The sequence below is a fragment of the Homarus americanus genome, unplaced genomic scaffold (assembly GCF_018991925.1).
Source record: "Homarus americanus isolate GMGI-L3 unplaced genomic scaffold, GMGI_Hamer_2.0 scaffold16712, whole genome shotgun sequence".
NCBI lineage: Eukaryota > Metazoa > Arthropoda > Malacostraca > Decapoda > Nephropidae > Homarus > Homarus americanus.
Genome location: NW_024757794.1, coordinates 4289591 through 4309780, shown reverse-complemented (window position 1 = coordinate 4309780; position 20190 = coordinate 4289591). Strand labels below are relative to the sequence as shown.

At 43.3% G+C, this 20190-nt stretch overlaps 1 protein-coding gene across 1 annotated transcript; it reads left to right on the top strand.

The window, feature by feature from the left end:
* Positions 1 to 7974: 7974 nt before the first annotated feature.
* On the top strand, positions 7975 to 11885 carry LOC121857768. Its single transcript, XM_042353918.1, has 4 exons — positions 7975 to 8184; positions 9297 to 9365; positions 9812 to 9898; positions 11416 to 11885. The coding sequence occupies exons 1-4, from the start codon at positions 8002 to 8004 to the stop codon at positions 11536 to 11538; spliced, it is 462 nt and encodes a 153-aa protein (XP_042209852.1). The 5' UTR covers positions 7975 to 8001; the 3' UTR covers positions 11539 to 11885.
* Positions 11886 to 20190: the final 8305 nt, after the last annotated feature.

Genomic DNA, 20190 nt, shown 5'->3' with positions numbered 1-20190 from the left:
CCACACCTCTCCCCCTCCTCACACCTTTTCCCCATCCTCACACCTCTCCCCCTCTCCCTCACACCTCCCCCTCCCTCACACCTCTCCCCCTCCTCACACCTCTCCCCCTCCTCACACCTCTCCCCCTCCTCACACCTCTCCCCCTCCTCACACGTCACCCCCTCTTCACACCCACTCCTATGTCCACACTGAACATGCCCATCACGACACCCACACAATCATTCGTGCGGATGTCGTGGCATGACTTGTGTTCCTCGCTGATGGTAAGATCGAAAAGGTATGTTCATCCTCAGTTAAAAGTATATCTACAAGGTAGTGTTTTTTTCCCTCTGGCTGGTTGGCAACAAGAGATGGGTCTTGTCATGTGGGCTGGAAATAAGGTTTTGTTTTGCTAGCTGGTTCCTGTCATCTCAATTTTTTTTACGTTAGTCATGTGGAATGATTTTTTTTAACTTTTATTTTCTTGTACTATTAAGGCTACAAAGCAAGTGAAATATTACTGACATTTTTGAATTGTTGGTTCTTGAAAAAGGTGTGGATATCCTCTTGGTATTTCCTTAGTCTAAACTAAAGCCAAGCTCATGTGTAAAGTTCTAATAGATACATTATTAAGTTGATCTGTTGAATACCAGATGGGAGCTTATACCCAGGCAGTATATATCCGTCAGTCCAGCCTCTGTCTCGCTTCTTCCTTTTCACTATTCCTTTACTTTATATATCCAGTTTATAATGCCTCAGACTGTGGATCCCTCTCCAGGTCTGTTACAGGTGTTCGTACATCACACAATTGTTCGTGTTGTCCAGTCAATGCCATACATAACCAGTAGATCGTCAGCGTTGGTTGCGGCTCTGCTTAACAATATCGAAGAATTTCCTTGGATGTAATGACGTGTCTTGATAATGTAAACCTTGCTGTTATGTATCAAGATCAGCTTCGTAAAGTTGCAGACCATAAACAGATGGAAGAAATCTTAACACTCGAGCGATACATTTTGTGTAATCTCCTAATATTAAAATATTTATTAAACTCATTTGAAACTTGACACATATATTACAGACGATTGAACATTTGCTTACGGAACAATGGAAATGGTATATTAATTTAAAAAAATTTCATTCAATCACCACCTTTCCGAAAATAATCGTGTTTGAGGATAGGTTCGTCATGATGGTGAATGTAGATCATAAACAAGGTAGGATCCAAGATGTGGCCTAGTAACACTCCACTTTAACGCCGCGCCGTGTTTTTCATCAGTCAACATATCCTGTTTACGCCTATGAACTCCTCATACTATGTTCCTAGCCATCTCTGTTTACTTGTGATAATTGATTTAACGTCAAACCATGTTTACAACTGCCTCACCACATCAGTTATGGCACCACACCCTGTTTACCATGACCCCCGTCGCCACACCTTCACCATCGCATCGCCACACCTTCACCATCGCATCGCCACACCTTCACCATCGCGTCACCACACCATTTCCATCGAGTTCCTTTAATTAATTACACCGGTCAACACAATTTTTCTGGCACAAGGTTTTTAAACGGATTTTAAGTAAATTTGGGGTGCAGAATCCAAATATGACTTTGGTTTTTGTCTATCACATCAGGTTTTTGAGATATACCATATTGCACTTTTGCTGGGAAACGTAAACTTTTGGATCAAAATTGACGGTTTAAACATGTATACATAAATTTTTTCAGCATTATAATTTGTATTTTTCTATAACCAAAAATTTTTAATATCAAATTGGAAAGTTAATGCACATATTATATTTAAATGTAACATTGAAGGGTGAAAAAAACAATTAATGTACGGTAGAAATAGTGCAAGTATTAAGATCAAGTTACAGTTACATAAACTTCCTCTTTTTGGCCGATCTCTTATGTACAGCTTCTGGAATGTCTCTCATCAAACTCCAGCAGTAGTCCGCCATCATGTTCGAGTCCCATCGACCTTGGTAACGTTCTTCCATTACTTTAATGTCTTGATGAAAGCGCTCCCCTTGCTCCTCGCTCACTTCTCCCAGATTTTCTGGAAACTCGTCCAAGTGACTGTGTAAGTAGTGAACCTTGATACTCATTCTGCATCCAAGTGCTTGTAAACTCAAGAGCAGCTCTTCCACAATTTCTTGATAGTTGTCCGCTTTCTTGTTCCCTAAGAAGTTCCGCACCACATTAGAGTAAGCATTCCAAGTTCTTGCCTGTGCCTCAGTCATTGTTGCAAGGAAGTGTGGATCTCTGAGTAGTGTTCTTATTTGAGGTCCATCAAAAATCCCTGCCTATTTCTTCTCGTCGCTAAGACTTGGAAAGGTTGAGCATATATATCTGAAACACTCTCCACTATGATCAAGAGCCTTGACGAATTGCTTCATGATACCAAGTTTTATGTGCAGAGGAGGAAGGACAATGTTTTTCCTGTCAACCAGAGGATCGTTAATGATATTCTTGTCACCAGGCGTCAAACTATGTCTTGGTGGTCAATTCTTTTTCACCCAATGGTCTGCTGTAGCCCTGCTGTCCCAGTAGCACAGAAAACGGGGGTATTTTGTGTACCCTCCTTGCTGGCCCAATAGAAAGTTTACCATTTTCAAGTCCACACAAATTAACCATTCATGAGCATGGTATTGCAACCTCTCTAGAACAGTCTTAATGTTTTCATACTCTTCTTTAATTTGTACAAAATGTCCGATTGGAATTGAACCATACTTGTTTCCGTTATGAAGAACACCACATTTCAAGCTCCTTTTAGAACTGTCAATAAAAAGTCTCCAATCCTTACTATCACATGCTGGTAGTCCCATGGAGAGAAGAAGTCCTTCTACATCATTACAAAAAAGAAACTGGTCATATGAATGAAAGTACTTCCGCAGTTGCTCTTCTCTGTTGCGATAAAAGGAGACACTCGTGCCAGGTTTTAAGAGTCGTTTCTCTTGAAGCCTGGAAGCTAACAATTCAGCAGACTGTTTTGGCAAATTTAGATCTCTGACCAGATCATTCAATTCTGACTGAGTAAACAACGTTGGCTTTTCACAATCTTCACCAGATGGCTTGAAAAGATCAGTCTCTTCATCATCATCAGTAGAAACAGGTGAATTCCGGTCTATATCCTCAATCTCTGGTAGCTCAGTAAATTCTGGCACGTTACGTGATGGAGCAAATCTGAGATCAGATTTGGATTCAGCACCTTAAAGTTAGTAAAAAAAACAGTTAAAAGGTTTCATGCCAGAAAAAAAAAATATTTTTTTGTAGACCAGTGTTATGGACGTTAGAGTTCCGAGAATAGACAAATGGAAACACACACGCATCTCCCAACCCCACCATACCCAACACCCCACCCCACCCCACCCCACCCCACCCCACCCCACCCCACCCAACCCAATCGAAATGAGCCGAACCCACCAAGAGTTTCAACAAGGCAGAAGACTTAGAATTGTTGTCCCAAGTTCATGAGTCGATAACACTGTTTGATAATTTGAAATGGATCGTTACATAGAGAGGGAGGGAGGAGGGGAAGGGAAGTGAGGAGGAAGAGAGGTGAGGAACTAGGAGAGGTGAAGAGCGAGGAGAGGGTTACTTCATCACCCCCCCGATTACTTAGGGACCGCCATGAATATTTACACCACCCGGACACAGTGAGCATGACAGTATATTAATCTCATTTCTTATCTAATTGTGTGTCATCGTCGTCATCATTTCTGTTTGTTTCTTTGTCTGGGTCATTATCATTGCTGTCATCACCCTTATCGTATTTTTTCTCATTATCATCGTCATTATCATCACTGTCTTCTTCCTCATCATAACTGTCTTCTTCCTCATCATAACCATTGCGATTATTGTTTAGTTAATTTTTCCTTAAATTGTTAGAGATTGATAGTGAGAATAATCCTTAACTCGACCAATCATAATAATCCTTAACTCGACCAATCATAATAATCCTTAACTCGACCAATCATAATAATCCTTAACTCGACCAATCATAATAATCCTTAACTCGACCAATCATAATAATCCTTAACTCGACCAATCATAATAATCCTTAACTCGACCAATCATAATAATCCTTAACTCGACCAATCATCGTATTAACTTTGCCTTTATATACGACAGCCGATCGATGCATCACCCCCCCTTCTTTCTCACCCTATTAACAACCCCCTCCTCCCCCCCCCTGTAAACAACCCCCTCCTTACCCTCCCTTCCCCCTGTAAACAACCTCATCTCTTCCCCTCCCCCTGTTAACAACCCCCCTTACCCTCCCTCCCCTGTAAACATCCACCCCTTCCCTCTCTCCCCTGTAAACATTCTCATCTCTCCTTCCTCTCCCCTGTAAACAATCCCCTCCTTCCCCTCCCTCCCCATGTAACCAAGCAACCCCACCCTCCCTATAAACAACCCCAACCCACCTCCCCTGTAAGTGACCCCCATCCCTCCTGCACCCCCACCTTTGTAAACTTGATGTGCCAGTCATGAGCTGCAAGCAATATAATCCCATCCTTTGTTGACCTTCACATGACTGGTGTGGGAGGCAGGAAGAGTCACCCTTCTTCATAGTTATTTTGTTTCTGTATAATGTATTACACCTACTTACTGTACTTAGATTATTCAAACAGCTGGAGGTTAATAACTAGGAAAATGTGTGTGCGTGTGTGCGCGCGCGCGCGCGCAGATGGTTAGGTTAAAGTATGGTAAGTTAGCAAGGTATGTTAGGTTAGGATAGCAATCAAGGTAGCATAGGTTAGGTTAAGTTAGGTTCTGTTAAGTTTGGTTTGGCTAAGTAAGGTTTACTGGGTAAGTTGCGAAATTTTACATTATGCAAGATTTCACGGGTTTGATTCCCGGGCCGGTGGAAGTTGTTTGGACATACTTCCTAGCCCCCATTAGTCCCTGTTCACCTAGCAGTAAAGTAGGTACCTGGTGTAAATCGAAAGTTGCGAATTCGTATTCAGGGACAAGTTGTTGGAGCTTCCAATAACTTGATGACATAAAACCATTGGCTCTTCAGCCCTTGACTCTTCAAGCTTCTACGCCCTTAACTCATGAGACATAAAATCAAGCATGAACTTAGCATGCTTCCCTGTTGGGCACTGTAAACGCTTCTGCGCTTCACCTTACACAAGGATGTAGGGGAGTGCCCAATAAATAAAAAAAAAAAAATATGCAAGATGCAGGAACAAATTCGGAGGTTAAAAAGTAAATTATGTTAAGCTGAGTAAGGTCATGTGGGATTCAGAAGCAAGGTCAGAGGATGAAAGTAGACTATGCTGGTGTAAATGCCAAAACGTCAAGAAAATGACCATCCTCATAACATGGGTCCTACGTATGAAGCAGACGACGCGCCTTTGCTCTGTAATGATTGCAGCGACTGAGTGGATATAACACTCGCTTCTCTTCCAAAGGGTTACCGGTTCGATCCAAATTCATCCAGCTGTTTATGGGTACCTGGCTCAACAGTTGGGGCGGCCCAGTGACGATATCCCCGTAGATCTTATTGAATGGTTATACATATAAAGATCAAATGAAGAAGTGTCCATTAAAACCAATTTAGTTCTTCAAAATACCGCGAGGGAATAACTGTACTCCAAAGCATAAGAGTTTTGGATTAAAAGAGATTCCGCTTGTGTGTTGATGGGATGCATTTTGGGGCCTTTCGGGTGTAACTGAAAGGAGTTATGTAACTTAAGATCTTTAAGTAGTTAGTGTGACTACTAAACATTACAGGTTTTCCCTGGGTACTCTAGTTTCCTCCTGTACTACAGCTGGACAAACTCTTGAGGAACAATGGGAGAATTAAACAAACCACTGTCTCCCGTTCCTCGTCAAAGCTGAAAAGTAAATTAATTGTTCCGTGTTTTGTTTGTGGTTCCTTAAGGGTCGTTGAGAACAACATGTCTTTATTGTGAATGAGTCTGGCTGCACAAAATGGAGTAAGAGGAGGATGGTGTAGCTGCGTTAGTAAGTGTACTATAGTGCTCGTCTGCCACCAACATGAACTAGAGCCAAAGCAACGTTAGTATTCTCACACCACTCATGTCGTTGATCATAATGAGATCTATTGGAGAAATGATGGTAGACTCATGAACGTCACTGATGTTTACTGACACATTCTTTACCACTTATTATGTTGATCCAAGGAGGGGTGGGGGCTGTACTGACACGTGTTTATTTGACCCGGAGAATAGCACCATCACCCCTGGTATTAAGGTGTGTTGTTGCGTGCGTCAGCCACGGAACATTCCACTTGGTCTTCAGTTTGGTCTTGGCATCGCTTAAGACAAGTTTCTACGGAAAGTTCAGTGAAGCCTTTACTTTCTTATGCAGAATTTGATAAGAAGAAACTAGTTGTCTTGTGGTGTATAGTGTCCACTGCATTTGAATAAAGATAAACATATGACATCGCTTGTTAATAAGAACAAGTAAGACAGAAGTCACCAGACAGTCACCGATCTAATGAAACGACGAATTACAGACAAGATGCTCTCCTGGACGACCAGGACCACACATTTGGGAAGTGTGCGAGCCTTGCTGTGTGTTCTACGACTTTTTGGGTGTTTCCCATACATAGCAGTTACCAGGAATGGGTCAACATCAGTGAGGTGTGGCCAGGAGACGCCAGCAGCCTACAAGAGGACCTGGCCTCTGGTGGTGTGGTCAGTGGTAGCAGCAGCAGGTCAGATCTCCTACACGCTCCCCGCCATCTTCTCATTATTTCTGTTTGAAATGAGTAACACGCCAACCAGCATTGCACAATTGGTGTCTCACGTGAGCATAGTAAGCCAGTCTTGTTCCTTCCTCCTCCTGCTCACCACCAGTCACCTCCTGGCGCAGGTCGTCTCTCGTCTCCAAGACTTGTTTAATAGTGTCTCAGATGTGAAGAAAACCTTCCTTCAGAATAAAGACAACAAGATACAAAAAAGTGGCAGCCAAAATTATATTGGAACCATTTACAACCTTCGCAGGAAATGTCATGTGTCGAAGACAGATATTGTGGTATTACTCTACATCATAATTTGTCTTGGTAATGTACATCATTACTTCGATAGCTACCTCTTATATACAGCTTACGCTTTGGTTTCTCCTCAACGTCTGACATTTGTAATAATGTTCTTTTGTTTCCTGCGGGGGCTCTCGACTATATTGAGGGAAACTCGACACGCTGTTGCGACGCGCACAGAACCCGATCACCGCCTCTTGCACTCCACCTGTCGTGAGCACTCGTTAGACAGGCCATCTCCGAGCTGCCAGGGCTCAAGAGACTTCATTAACAACCATGTTATGAGACTTCCCACCGCCCAGGGAACATTACATCTGAAACCCAACGTCTCTGGTAATGGCCGGAGACTCCAAGACACTCTGACCACCCGTATGAACATGGCAAGGCTGAAGACCTTCCAGTCAATGCTGAGACAGGTGTGTGGCCCTGCCATATCGGACTGTATACCTGTAAACAAAAAGTCCCTGACACTTTCACTACTTAAATTTTTTTAGTTGGCCTAAATGACCCACCCCTCAAAAAAAAAATTAATAGATCTTTTAAGTCAACCCAATGTTTAGGAAATAATTATTGAAACACCTGACTTGAGGCTTACTAATCTAATACAAGGTCAGACAACAATGAAAAGAAACTACAGTATATACAAGTCTTCTGTTGTTCTGTCATTAGTTTCAGTGAATCTTTCCGTGGACTGGACCCATTAGCTGCTGAAACAACTTAGTCACCGTTTTATGCTTTCAGGTCGACCAAACAAGTTAATTTTGTAAACATTGTAATTGTTCGCATTTCTTTACCTTCTCTCTATGAAAGCGAGGATAAACTTTAAACAAAATATAAAATTGATCAAGACTTAGGTACTATAGTGTTGTGTTAGACCATCATTGTTATATATAACAGTTGGAGGAATATTTACTCGCAATTGTTCATTGTAGTTTATACCCTCAACTAATATCCTTGTTCTCATCCAGCGGTCTTCTCGGTAGGTGGACAATGTGCAGGAGCTCATGCTGGACTACTGTGGCCTGCTTCTCCTCTTCTACCTCTTCTTCGTCATCCTGGAGTCCATTTCTGACCTGTACTTCATCATCATCTTTCCCGAGCACATGCAAATCGACATGTTTTTACTCCTGGCCAACACCACGACTCTAGCTCTCATACTCTACGGCGCCTGGCTGCTGCAGGAGGAGGTACTTAACTTTTTTCTTTTTTGTACCCCTGGAGGAGAAACAGGATCACATGCTTGCTGACCGTCTCTCGAGGCGCCCGAGAGATAGATATTCATGGATCTCAACCAAATTTGTTATGTGGATGTATGACAGCAGTGTCTCAAACGCGCTGACCTATCAATAGTGCCACCCTTATATGTATAAATAGCTGACTTCTATATAATATACTGTACACCATTAAAAGACAAACACGTACACCTACACTCAGATGACCTCTTAGTTCATGTTTATTGTCACTGGATTGTAAACATAGTAATTGGCCCCGTCTTGTAGGAGGTGGGTAGTGAGGGGAAAGTGTGCTGTATCAGTCTCTCCTGGTCTTCCTGTGAAAGTTGTAAACTCGAGCAAATAGACGTATAGATGTTGATGAAATGTTCGTGTATGTCTCAACAAGATTTCCGATGAGTTTGATGATCATTGTACTTTCTTGCTACGTATATTGGTGAGCTCCATGACTCTCTCTCTCTCTCTCTCTCTCTCTCTCTCTCTCTCTCTACCTCTCTCTCTCTATATATATATATATATATGTATATATATGTACTGTATGTATATATATATATATATATGGCATATACCTGAATCACACTTGCACCTACAGTGATTTAGTTGCGCATATATATATATATATATATATATATATATATCGATAAATCACGCGGGAAAGGGAAACAGCTGGGCACCTGAAGATGTGAATAGGGCAGAAAGCAGGAGCGTTGTTTCCTTTTTTATTATTAACAGGCCCCAACTCTTATCACGTTTTTCATTTGTGGATCTACATAAATATAACCATATACTAATGTATATATATATATGCTGATAACCTAAGGAAAAGAAAGAAAACACAGGATTCCCAAACGCTTTCATTGAATTCACATCTTCAGAGTGAAATTACAGACTAGAAGGTAATACAAATCAGGTGTGTTACTCTCTGGTCTGTATGTATGTATATATATATATATATATATATATATATATATATATATATATATATATATATATATATATATATATATATATATATATATATATATATATATATATATATATATTAGTATATTAATTTGCTGTTCCAGAGGGCCGCATGTGTTACTTGGCTTAAGGAAGAACTTCTCTACACTGAGGACTACACTGTGCTGGCCAGGGTAAGTAGATGAGACAGACGTTGTTGATGTATTGTATTACTACAATAATGTGTATTACCGCGCTGATGTTATAATGTATTACTGCTCTTATTATATTGTATTACTACGCTGATGTTATATTGTATTAATGCTGTTTTTAATGTGCTTATGTTACAATGTATTAATACACTGACGTTGAAATGTATTACTGGGATACTGAGATAATACTTATAATGTATTTGTATACGCTTCTAAAGTGCATAGTCTAGGTTAGCACATACACTAGTCATCGGTGATTAGAAATTAAGATAAGGAATAGTACATCTCAATGGATGCTGCCGAGGTTGAATGTCCCGAGGGTGAAGCGAGTGACCCGGGGGCTCAGTGAATGAGTGTGTTAGGGGAGTTGTTGAAGCGGTTAAGAGAGATACAGTAAACGCGGTAAAGTGTGTCGGTACTACGTGCAGGGATGGTGGCTGGTGAGGGAGATGCAGCAGACAAGCGGTCCGAGTATCCTGGGCTTTTTCACCCTGGGGAACCACTGTATCGTGTCTGTGAGTACCAGCTTGATATTATAGCAGCTTACTCACCTTGTCACAGCTTACTTACCCACCTTGTCACAGCTTACTCACTTACCATGCTACAGCTTACTCACTCGCCATACTACAGCTTACACACTCGCCATATTACAGCTTACTCACTGACCATACTACAGCTTACTCATCATACTACAGTTTACTCTTTCACCATACAGCGTACTCACCAAACTACAACTTACTTACTCACCATACCACAGCTTACTCATCATACCACAGCTACTACCATACCACAACTTTCTACCATACCACAACTTTCTCACTCACCCTGTCACAGCTTACTTAGTCACCATACTACAGCTTACTCACTCACCCACCCAGTCACAGCTTGCTCACTCCCCATACTGCAGTTTACTCATTCACCATATTCCACTTTACTCACCATTTTGCACCTTACTCACTTACCATACTAAAGCTTATTCGCAATACTACAGCTTATCATATCTCAGTTAACTCACTATACCACTGTTTACTTACCTTTCTTCAGCTTACTCTTTCACCACACCTCAGCTTACTCGCCATACCACATTCGCTTCCTTCACTCTACCATCTATAAAGCTTCTGAGCTAATTTAGATATAGGATATAGATAATATAAATCAAGTTGGAGTTTTTCTTATACGATATTACAATATAGCATTTAGTTTATGTAAGTTTCTATATATATGAAAGTATATACTATAGTCATAAAAGTATATAATTGTTTTAATATGAGAGTTTTCTATTTTTTTTTATTGTAAGTAAATGGATTATTATTAGTTTTTTGATAGTTAACAATTTATATATCTTTATATTACCCAATAATTCTATAAATATTTAATCTAATATATATAAATTATCATGATATGTGTTTTGATGTTAATAAATATTTTGTTAGTAAATTATATTACTTGTTCTGGTATCGGTGAATTATATTAACATTAGGCCTATAATATACTGTACTTGGAAATTGCATCATATAACCTTGAATCTTTCGCTATAAGACCAGTTATAGACGTTATAGTTCATATATATACAGTATATAGTCGCGCCATGACGAACCCCACATATTCGGGTAACGTGACTCACAGAAGCCATATTGTTTACAAACCACAACGCCATGTGGAGCGTGCGGGAGGCCAACACTCTCCATGTCTTGTTATTGAGCTTAATAATGCCGGGATGTTAGGCCCAGGAGAGGGAATTGGTGTGTACAGCTTCCCTTGAAATGGAGTATGACGAAACCTCTATTTAACGGTCTATATGGAGAGGAAAGTCCATAATATAGAGGGTCCGTTAAATGTGAAACCTCCATATAACGGATTATATGGAAAGAGAAGTACGTTATTTGGAGGTTTCACTATATGGAGACAAACTTGTTAAATTTGTAGTCAGTATTAGGCAGGTAGGTTGTGGTGTGTACTAGGTTGTAGCAGCTGTGTATATAAGGAACTGTACTAGTGGTGACTGAGGTTAGTCTCTCTTTGTGTGGTACAGGTGTGCAGCTTCGTGGCGACTTACCTAGTCATCCTGCTGCAGTTTCAGATCAGCCCCTCCACTTCTCAACCTTCGCCTACCTCCTCCACCAACGTGTCCACCGTCGCCTCCACCACCTTCTGAACCTCCACATTCTTTTTTTTTCGTATCATTTTCGCCACTCATCAGCTTGCCAGACGTTCGAGCGGTTGTGTCTATCCAGTAACATTTGACGTCTTCTCCCGTAGTATTTGTTCACAGTTTTGTATGTTGAGGTCTCCGTGTACTCTTTACAACAAGATACTGTGTAGTGAAGATGGTCGTGTTGTACAGTAAATGGTCCTTCAGGTGCACCTATAACATCCTACCACACAAAATCCCACCAAACAAAATTCCAACAAATAAAATAATCCTCATTTGACACATTTTCACTCGATAAAAACACGTTAGACAAAATTCGTCCTTATTTTCTCCTCACACACAGTATCCAGGCTAGACAAAATCCGTTTTTTTTTTTTTACGGGAATTAGCCAACCCGGGCACAGGTCAAACGACCCACAACGGAGCCTGGGGGCGAAAAAAAAAGAACGGAAAGAAATTGAAAATATAGAAAAAAAGGTTATACTGTATTAATCTACACCACGAAGATGCCGGAAAACCAGCTTTTTAAAGTGAGACAGATTGTAAGAGCATGGAAACACAGAAGGCAGAGCAGTCCACAGTTTGGCTGTGTGAGGAAAGAAGGAGGTACTATAACGGGCTATTCTCGTGTGACCGATATCAACAGAGAAATGGTGGGCACCGCGTGCAAGACGTGTGTTACGAACCCACGGCCTTACCGGCGGTACACAGGATACCAAATCCCCTGAACATTGCCCGTTAAAGTACCTGTAAAAGAGAGAGAGTGAAGCAACATTGCGGCGAAGAGAAAGGGGAGAGAGATTGTCGACTAAAGGAGGAGAGTTAATAAGACGAAATGCCTTGGATTCCACCCTATCTAATAGTTGGACAGAAGAAGAGCCACCCCAGATATGAGAGCAGTACTCGAAGTTAGGACGAATGAATCCCTTATATACTTGGACCAACTGCTCAGGAGTGAAGTAGCTGCGGCATCTGTACAGCATTCCCAACTTTCGGGAGGCAGCTTTAGTTATACTAAGGATGTGTGATTTCCAGGACATATTGGAGGAAATGGTGAGGCCTAACATATTTATTTCAGAATTTGGGGGGAATGATAGCGTCCTGAAATGTAATTGGTGGGAGATCGTCTACTTTACAAAGTGTAATTGGTAAATATTGAGTTTTGTTACTTTTGAACTTAACCAAGTTTGTATCTCCCCATTCAGAGATGCTGCACAGATCCGCGTTGATAAAAGTAATGATATCAGTTCTAGAAACATATCTAGTTTGAGAGTTAGGAGGAAGGGGAAAATGTGAGGAAGAGTGAAGAGTAGAATCATCGGCGTAAGAATGGATAGAATTAGTTGTAGTGTGAAGTAAATCATTGATAAAAAGAAGAAAGAGAGTTGGTGAAAGAACAGAACCCTGTGGGACGCCACTATTGGTAGAGAAAGAGCGAGACTGCCATGGATCGATTCTCAAGGAAGCTAGAGATGAGAGAACAAAGTGGGGGAGAGAAACCAAAAGAGGGAAGTTTAGATAGCAAAGACTTGTGCCATACCCTGTCAAATGCTTTGGAGATGTCGAGAGCCACGACAAAAGTTTCCCCATAATCCCTAAGAGAGGATGACCAAAGATGGGTGCAATAGGAGAGCAGATCACCAGTAGATCTTGCCTGGCGAAAGCCATACTGGTGATCCGACAAAAGAGAAAGGCGTTCAAGGTGACGGAGAAAATGGGAGTTCAAGATAGTTTCGAAAATCTTAGAGAGGGATGAAGTTAGGGCAATGGGGTGATAGTTAGAGGGATTAGAATGGTCACCCTTCTTCGGGATGGGCTGAACCAAGGCATGCTTCCAAGAAGAAGGAAAAGTTTTCGTTTTGAGGCAAAGGCGAAAGAGGCGAGCAAGCACAGGGGCCAGGGCTTCAGCACACTCCCTCAGAACACGAGGGGGTATTCCGCCCGGTCCATGCGCCTTACTCACATCCAACCTGGATAACACACCGGCAACCCTGCGAGTGGAGATTATAGGAAAGTGCATAGGTTCAGTAGGAGGTGCAGGGGTAGGAGGGGTAGAGTGGGAATCGTCTAAGTGAATATGACTGTTAGGCTCTATTGTGTGGTCAGCTGACGACCTTTTATTACGCACACACACACACACACACACACACACACACACACACACACACACACTACCACTACTTTAAAAAAATAGCCTCCAGCCTCCCCCAATAGCCACACCTTCGCCACCATTTTATTACCTTAAAATTAAGTATCCCAATACAAAAGTAGCTACCCTACCTGTGTTGAGTTAGTTGAGCCACAGATCTATGCAGCATTCAGTGACTGTTGCCGCATAGTCAATATCTGCGACCTTCATCCTCTCCTTAAAAGTTAACATGTACAGTTACGGACAAAATTCCTTGAACACTTAGCAATATCTGGCATCTATTTCTGAGTTATACATATCTGATTGGTATATACTTATAACACTACTTGTCATCACATATTATACCTAAACCACAAAATGGGATAAAACTCGCCTTAATACGAAGAAAAATCTCAATAAATGCCTTAGAATATTTCACTCCCTTAATATCCTCAGGTACTTACATGCCAGATACTACCAAGTGAATGTATAACTAACAGGTAATACCACAAATGAATGTTTTACTTGATGTATAATAAATGTTGGAAAGAACGCCCTTGTGTTTACCTCCTCACTGAGTACCTGACCAATTAAGAGTTAAAGGTATGATGACAGCCTCTTGAGTACAATGACTTAACCCCTTGAGTACGATGACAGCCCATTGAGTATGATGACTTAACCCCTTAAGTAAGATGAATTAACCTCTGGGTACGATGACTTAACCCCAAGAGTACGATGACAGCCCATTGAGTATGATGACTTAACTTCTGGGTACGATGACTTAACCCCAAGAGTACGATGACAGCCCATTGAGTATGATGCCTTAACCCCTAAAGTAAGATGAATTAACCTCTGGGTACGATGACTTAACCCCAAGAGTACGATGACAGCCCATTGAGTATGATGACCTAACCCCTTAAGCAAGATGAATTAACCCCTTGAGTATGATGACTCCACCATTGTGTAAGATGACTTAACCCCTTGAATATGATGACGTAACCCCTTAAGTACGATGATTTGATCCCTTGAGTACGACGACTTAATCCCTTGAGTACGATGACTTAACACCCTTGAATATGATGACTTAACCACTTAAATACGATGATTTGATCCCTTGAGTACGACGACTTAACCCCTTGAATATGATAACTTAACTACCTTGAGTACGATAACAGCACCTTGAGTATGACAGCAACTACTCGAGTACGATATCTTAAACCATTCAATAATAACTCAATACGGTGATTTGAGTAGGATTGATAATGAACTCAAGGCGGTTAAAACAACTTAAGGAGATGTCACCAAAGACCAAGAAACGATCACTTACACCACCGCCTTGAAATGTGTTCTAAGAATTAACCAAGAGATTGTTTTCTTTAACTGTTCGAGTACTGTGAAAAGTAAATATGTTAAAAATAGAGTACAGAAGGGGAGAGGTAGGGATGGAAAGAGGGAGTGTGGGAAGGGGGAAGGAAAGAGGGAGGGTGGATTGGATGGGGGGGGGTGGAATGGAAAGAGGGAGGGATGGAAGATTGGAAGCAGGGAGGGTTGAGTGGGAGGGAGGAGTAGAAGGAGGGAGTAGGAGGGATGGGGGAAGTGACCCTGAGAGAGGAGGGAGACGTGGAAAAGTGCGTTGAACTAGATCTGAAATGACTGTGTGCAGGAACTTGCTTGACCGCCCAGCTCTCTCTCTCTCTCTCTCTCTCTCTCTCTCTGCTGTATGTATGTGTGTGTGAGAGAGAAAGAGAGAGGACAAAATAGTGAAAAAACAGGGAAACGTTCTTGAGACACAGGGGTTTAAAGAGACCAAGATTAGACAGGGATAGGCAGATAAGACAGGGATAGATAATAGAAGTTTCAGACAGACAGATAGATAAAGAGCGAGAGATAGACAGTAAGACAAAGAGAATCGGAGAGATAATTCACTTAACGAGGAAAAAAAAATATACGCTAACGAAGACCCGGTTTACCATCGTCAGCAGTCACCAGCGGACGACAATAACCACCTACCGAATATCCCGAATCCGTATATGTGTCTTGTGATCGGGAGGAAGGATATGAATCATGACCTCCAAGAACGTCCTATATCAAGTGCAGGTAATAGATAAAAGAGAATGATCAACTATGTAACAGAGAGAACACACAAGATCTCAACCATTGTCAGGAAGCAAAAGGCAGACACGACCTCCAGGTGTTTACGCACGCCATCATGAAAGGTGACCCTCACACAGCTTCCGAAAACCATCAGTGTGGAGGGTGGGAGAGAAGGGTGGGGGGAGAGAGAGAGGGAGGGTGGGGGGAGAGAGAGAAGGCCTTCATGCACGACCGTCTCTCGCTCTTGTCACATTGCCAACTCCCTCGGGACATGATAGCCACCCCCCTTCCTCCCCCCTTTCATTTTCTCCTTCCTCTCTCTCCTCTTTTCCTCCTTCTGTTCCCTCCCTCCTGTTCCCTCCCTCTTTCACCTCCTCATCTTCTCCCCTTCCTCCTCTTTTCTCCCTCCTTTACCTCCTCTTCCTCCCCTCCTCTCCTTTCTCCCCCTCTCCTTCCTCCTCTTCTCCCCTCTCTCTTTCCTCTTCCCTCCCTCCTTCCTCTACCTCTTCCCCCTCTCCTTCCTTCCCCCTCCTCCTCTCCCCCCTCTTCCTCCTACCTCTCCTTCCTCCTTCCCCTCCTTCCTTCCCTCCTTCCTCTTTCTCCTCCCTCCTCACTCTACATCCTCCTCCTCCTCCTTTCTTCACCCAACCCCCATCTCCACCTCTTTCTCCTCTTCCATTCTATTTTTTCTCCTCCCTCTTGCTTCCTTCTCCTCTTCCTCCTCTTCACCCAGCCCATACATCCTTCTTCTCCTCCCCCTTCTCCTCCTCCCACTCTTCCTCCCCCCTCCCCCCTCACCTCCTCCCGTCCTCCACCAATATACCCCAGTTCCTCTAATTTACTGTCCTCATTCTTTTGTTCTCTCCATCGTCGTCTGTCACGCTGGTGTCCCTTGGCTCACCTGTTTCTCGTGTGTTTGTCAGGAGAAGGAGGGGGAGAGAGAGGAGGGTAGGGGAGGGAGGGGTAGGGAGGAGAGAGGAGGAGGAAGAAGGTAGGGAGGAGAGAGGAGAGGGGAAGGGGTAGGGAGGAGAGAGGAGAGGAAGGGGGTAGGGAGGAGAGAGGAGAGGAAGAAGGTAGGGAGAAGAGAGGAGAGGAAGGGGTAGGGAAGGAGAGGAGAGGAAGGGGTAGGGAGGAGAGAGAGAGGAAGGGGGGAGGGAGGAGAGAGAGAAGAAGGGGTAGGAAGGAGAGAGGAGAGGAAGGGGGGAGGAGAGAGAGGAGAGGAAGGGTAGGGAGGAGAGAGGGAGAGGAAGGGGTAGAGGGAGAGAGGGAGAGAAGGGGGTAGGGGAGGAGAGAGGGGAGAGGATGGGGGTGGGGGAGGAGAGAGGAGAGGAAGGGGTAGGGGAGGAGAGGGAGAGGGAAGGGGTAGGGGAGGAGGAGAGGAGAGGAAGGGGTAGGGGAGGAGAGAGGAGAAGAAGGGGGTAGGGGAGGAGAGAGGGAGGAAGGGGTAGGGGAGGAGGGAGGAGAGGAAGGGGTAGGGAAGGAGAGAGGGAGAAGAAGGGGTAGGGAAGGAGAGAGGGAGAGGAAGGGGGTAGGGGAGGGAGAGGGAGAGGAAGGGGGTAGGGGAGGGAGAGAGGAGAGGGAAGGGGGTAGGGGAGGAGAGAGGAGAAGGGGGTAGGAAGGAGAGAGGAGAGGAAGGGGGTAGGGGAGGAGAGGGGGAGAGGAAGGGGGTAGGGAGGAGAGAGGAGAGGAAGGGGTAGAGAGGAGAGGAGAGGAAGGGGGTAGGGAGGAGAGAGGAGAGGAAGGGGGGGGAGGAGAGGGGAGAGGATGGGGTAGGGGAGGAGAGAGGAGAGGGGTAGGGAGGAGAGAGGAGGAAGGGGGTAGGGGAGGGAGAGAGGAGAGGAAGGGGTAGGGGAGGAGAGGAGAAGAAGGGGTAGGGGAGGGGAGAGAGGAGAGGAAGGGGGTAGGGGAGGAGAGGAAGGGGTAGGGAGGAGAGAGGGAGAAGAAGGGGGTAGAAGGAGAGAGGAGAGGAAGGGGGTAGGGGAGGAGAGGAGAAGGGGGTAGGGAGGAGAGAGGAGAGGAAGGGGTAGGGAGGGAGAGAGGAGAAGAAGGGGTAGGGAAGGGGAGAGAGGAGAGGAAGGGGTGGGGAGGAGAGAGAAGGGGTAGGGAGGAGAGGGAGAGGAAGGGGGTAGGGAGGAGAGAGGAGAGAAGGGGGTAGAGGAGAGAGGGAGAGGAAGGGGTAGGGAGGAGAGAGGAGAGGAAGGGGTAGGGAGGAGAGAGGAGAGGAAGAAGGTGGCATGGAGGAGAGAGGGAGAGGAAGGGGTAGTGAGGAGAGAGGGAGAGATGGGGGTAGGGAGAGAGAGGAGGAAGGGGGTAGGGAAGAGAGAGAGAGGAGAGGAAGAAGGCATGGAGGAGAGAGGGAGAGGAGGAGAGGAAGAAGGCAGGGAGGAGAGAGGGAGAGAAGGGGTAGGGAGGAGAGGAGAGGAAGGGTACAACAATGTAGTGTTTTTGAGTTGAGGTTGACTTTTTTTAACGTCATGTTATTTCCGATGTGGAGAGTTTGTGTATGTGTATTTTTTGCAAGGAGAGAAGTATGTTGTAGTGTGTGTTTCCTGATGGTTCTCTCTTTCTATATATATATATATATATATATATATATATATATTTTATATATATATATATATATATATATATATATAAAATAAGAGATTGTTGAAAATTTGTGAGATCGTATCAGAACTATTTACTCAACAGATCAAACTAGTCCCTGCCGAAGATCTTTTAGACAACAGGTACAGTATATGCTGGGGGGTAATCGACGTCTGATTGCCCTTGGGTGATTGAAACGCTGATTAGCACATTTTTACTTCAATCTGTATACAATGATAATAAGATGGATTGTTCATTTATATTTCTGTCGAAACAAGGCCGTATTTCAGTCAATGAAACCATGTGCTACTATAGTACTGTAAGCAGTCTATGAACTGAGTTGTGTCTACAGGATATTTACATGTAAAGATCTGTTAACTAACCTAACCTAGGGTTGTAGGTTAGGTTAGGTGTAGGGTTAAGATAAGATAAGATATATTAAATTGAGTTAGGTTAGATTAGATGGCTTAGGTTAGAATGGCTTAGGTTGTTGGCTTAGATTAGATGGCTTAGGTTAGATGGCTTAGGTTAGATTGAGTAAAGTTAGATTAACAGAAGCTACAATATAAATATCCCGGTAGACCAACTCAAGCTCTGTAAACGGCATACTATAGTACCACCTATAACGTGTATTAATTACTGTTGTTGTTTGTTTAGTCAACAACGGAAAAAGGCTAAGCAGGGAGCACCACCCACTGAAGAACGTTTGGTGTGTGTCTGGGTTCATTTGTGATGGGTGTGGTTCGTTTTATTATGTCCTGGAAGTTAAATGTCACGTCACCCACAATACAACGACTTATTAATAGACAGTTTGTTGCACCACTGTAATACGTTTACTTCCTACCTTAACGTTCAGTACAGTCCTCTAGTGTTGCTTTTTGATAGTTAAATGTATTATAATTATTATTATTATTATTATTATTATTATTATTATTATTATTATTATTATTATTATTATTATTGTTCTTGTTCTTGTTATTATAGGTATTGTAATGAGTGACTGTTAGTGCCTGTCCTCTTCAGTACGGATAGTTGTGGGCGTTGCTTCATCCTCCAGTTTGTAAACACACACACATATCAACACGCCACTACTACTAATACTACTATTAGTACTACTACTATTTTTTGTTTTTAAATAATGGCCTACGCCTCCCCTAATAGCCACACGCCATAGCCGCCATTTTATTACCTTAATATTAAATATCCTAATACATAAGTAGCTATCCTATCTGTGTTGAATTAGTTGAGCCGCAGACTATGCGAATTCAGTGACTGTAGCCTCATAGTCAATATCTGCAGCAGTTGTCGGCATTGGGGCAGAAACTCTCTGTCCCTGAGGGCAAAGCCGACCGAAGGAGAGAAAGACGGTCGACATCTCATCTAGGCTGTAACATAACTTCTGGCTGCTGCTTCTGTTCGGAGATCAACCCACGAGTCTGGCGTAGAAACATCTTGCACTTGGTCCCATCCACCAGAGGTTGTGAACACTAGAGGAGTGGCTGCCTTGATCAACGTTTGGATTCTTCTCCCATACGCCCTATCTTGTCGTTTTCGTTCCTCCCGGCAGCATCGAGAGCTAGGTTACGGTGACATGCGGTCATGGGATCAAAATCCTGATGTCGAAGAAAGCTCGCTGTCCTCGCGTCCAGAATCCTCGAGCACTGACGTCAACATGGGCTTGTTAGATGTGTTGAAGTCCTATGTTTTAAGATCTCATCGTCCAAAGGAAAGGAGGGTCGGTTCTACCATGACATCCCGGCAGATTTCTTCAACATATTTGCTGAGGTCCCTTCTTCGTCATGATGCATATGAAGCCCCTTTCTTGCACACCATGGCGTGATCGACGT

What these genes read in the sequence shown, in the direction of transcription:
- LOC121857768 (XM_042353918.1), top strand. Translation starts at nt 8,002, where the DNA reads ATGCTGGACTACTGTGGCCTGCTTCTCCTCTTCTACCTCTTCTTCGTC. An exon ending in CCTGGCTGCTGCAGGAGGAG is followed by an intron (nt 8,185 to 9,296) that starts GTACTTAACTTT and finishes TTGCTGTTCCAG; the next exon opens with AGGGCCGCATGTGTTACTTG. An exon ending in GGAACCACTGTATCGTGTCT is followed by an intron (nt 9,899 to 11,415) that starts GTGAGTACCAGC and finishes TGTGTGGTACAG; the next exon opens with GTGTGCAGCTTCGTGGCGAC.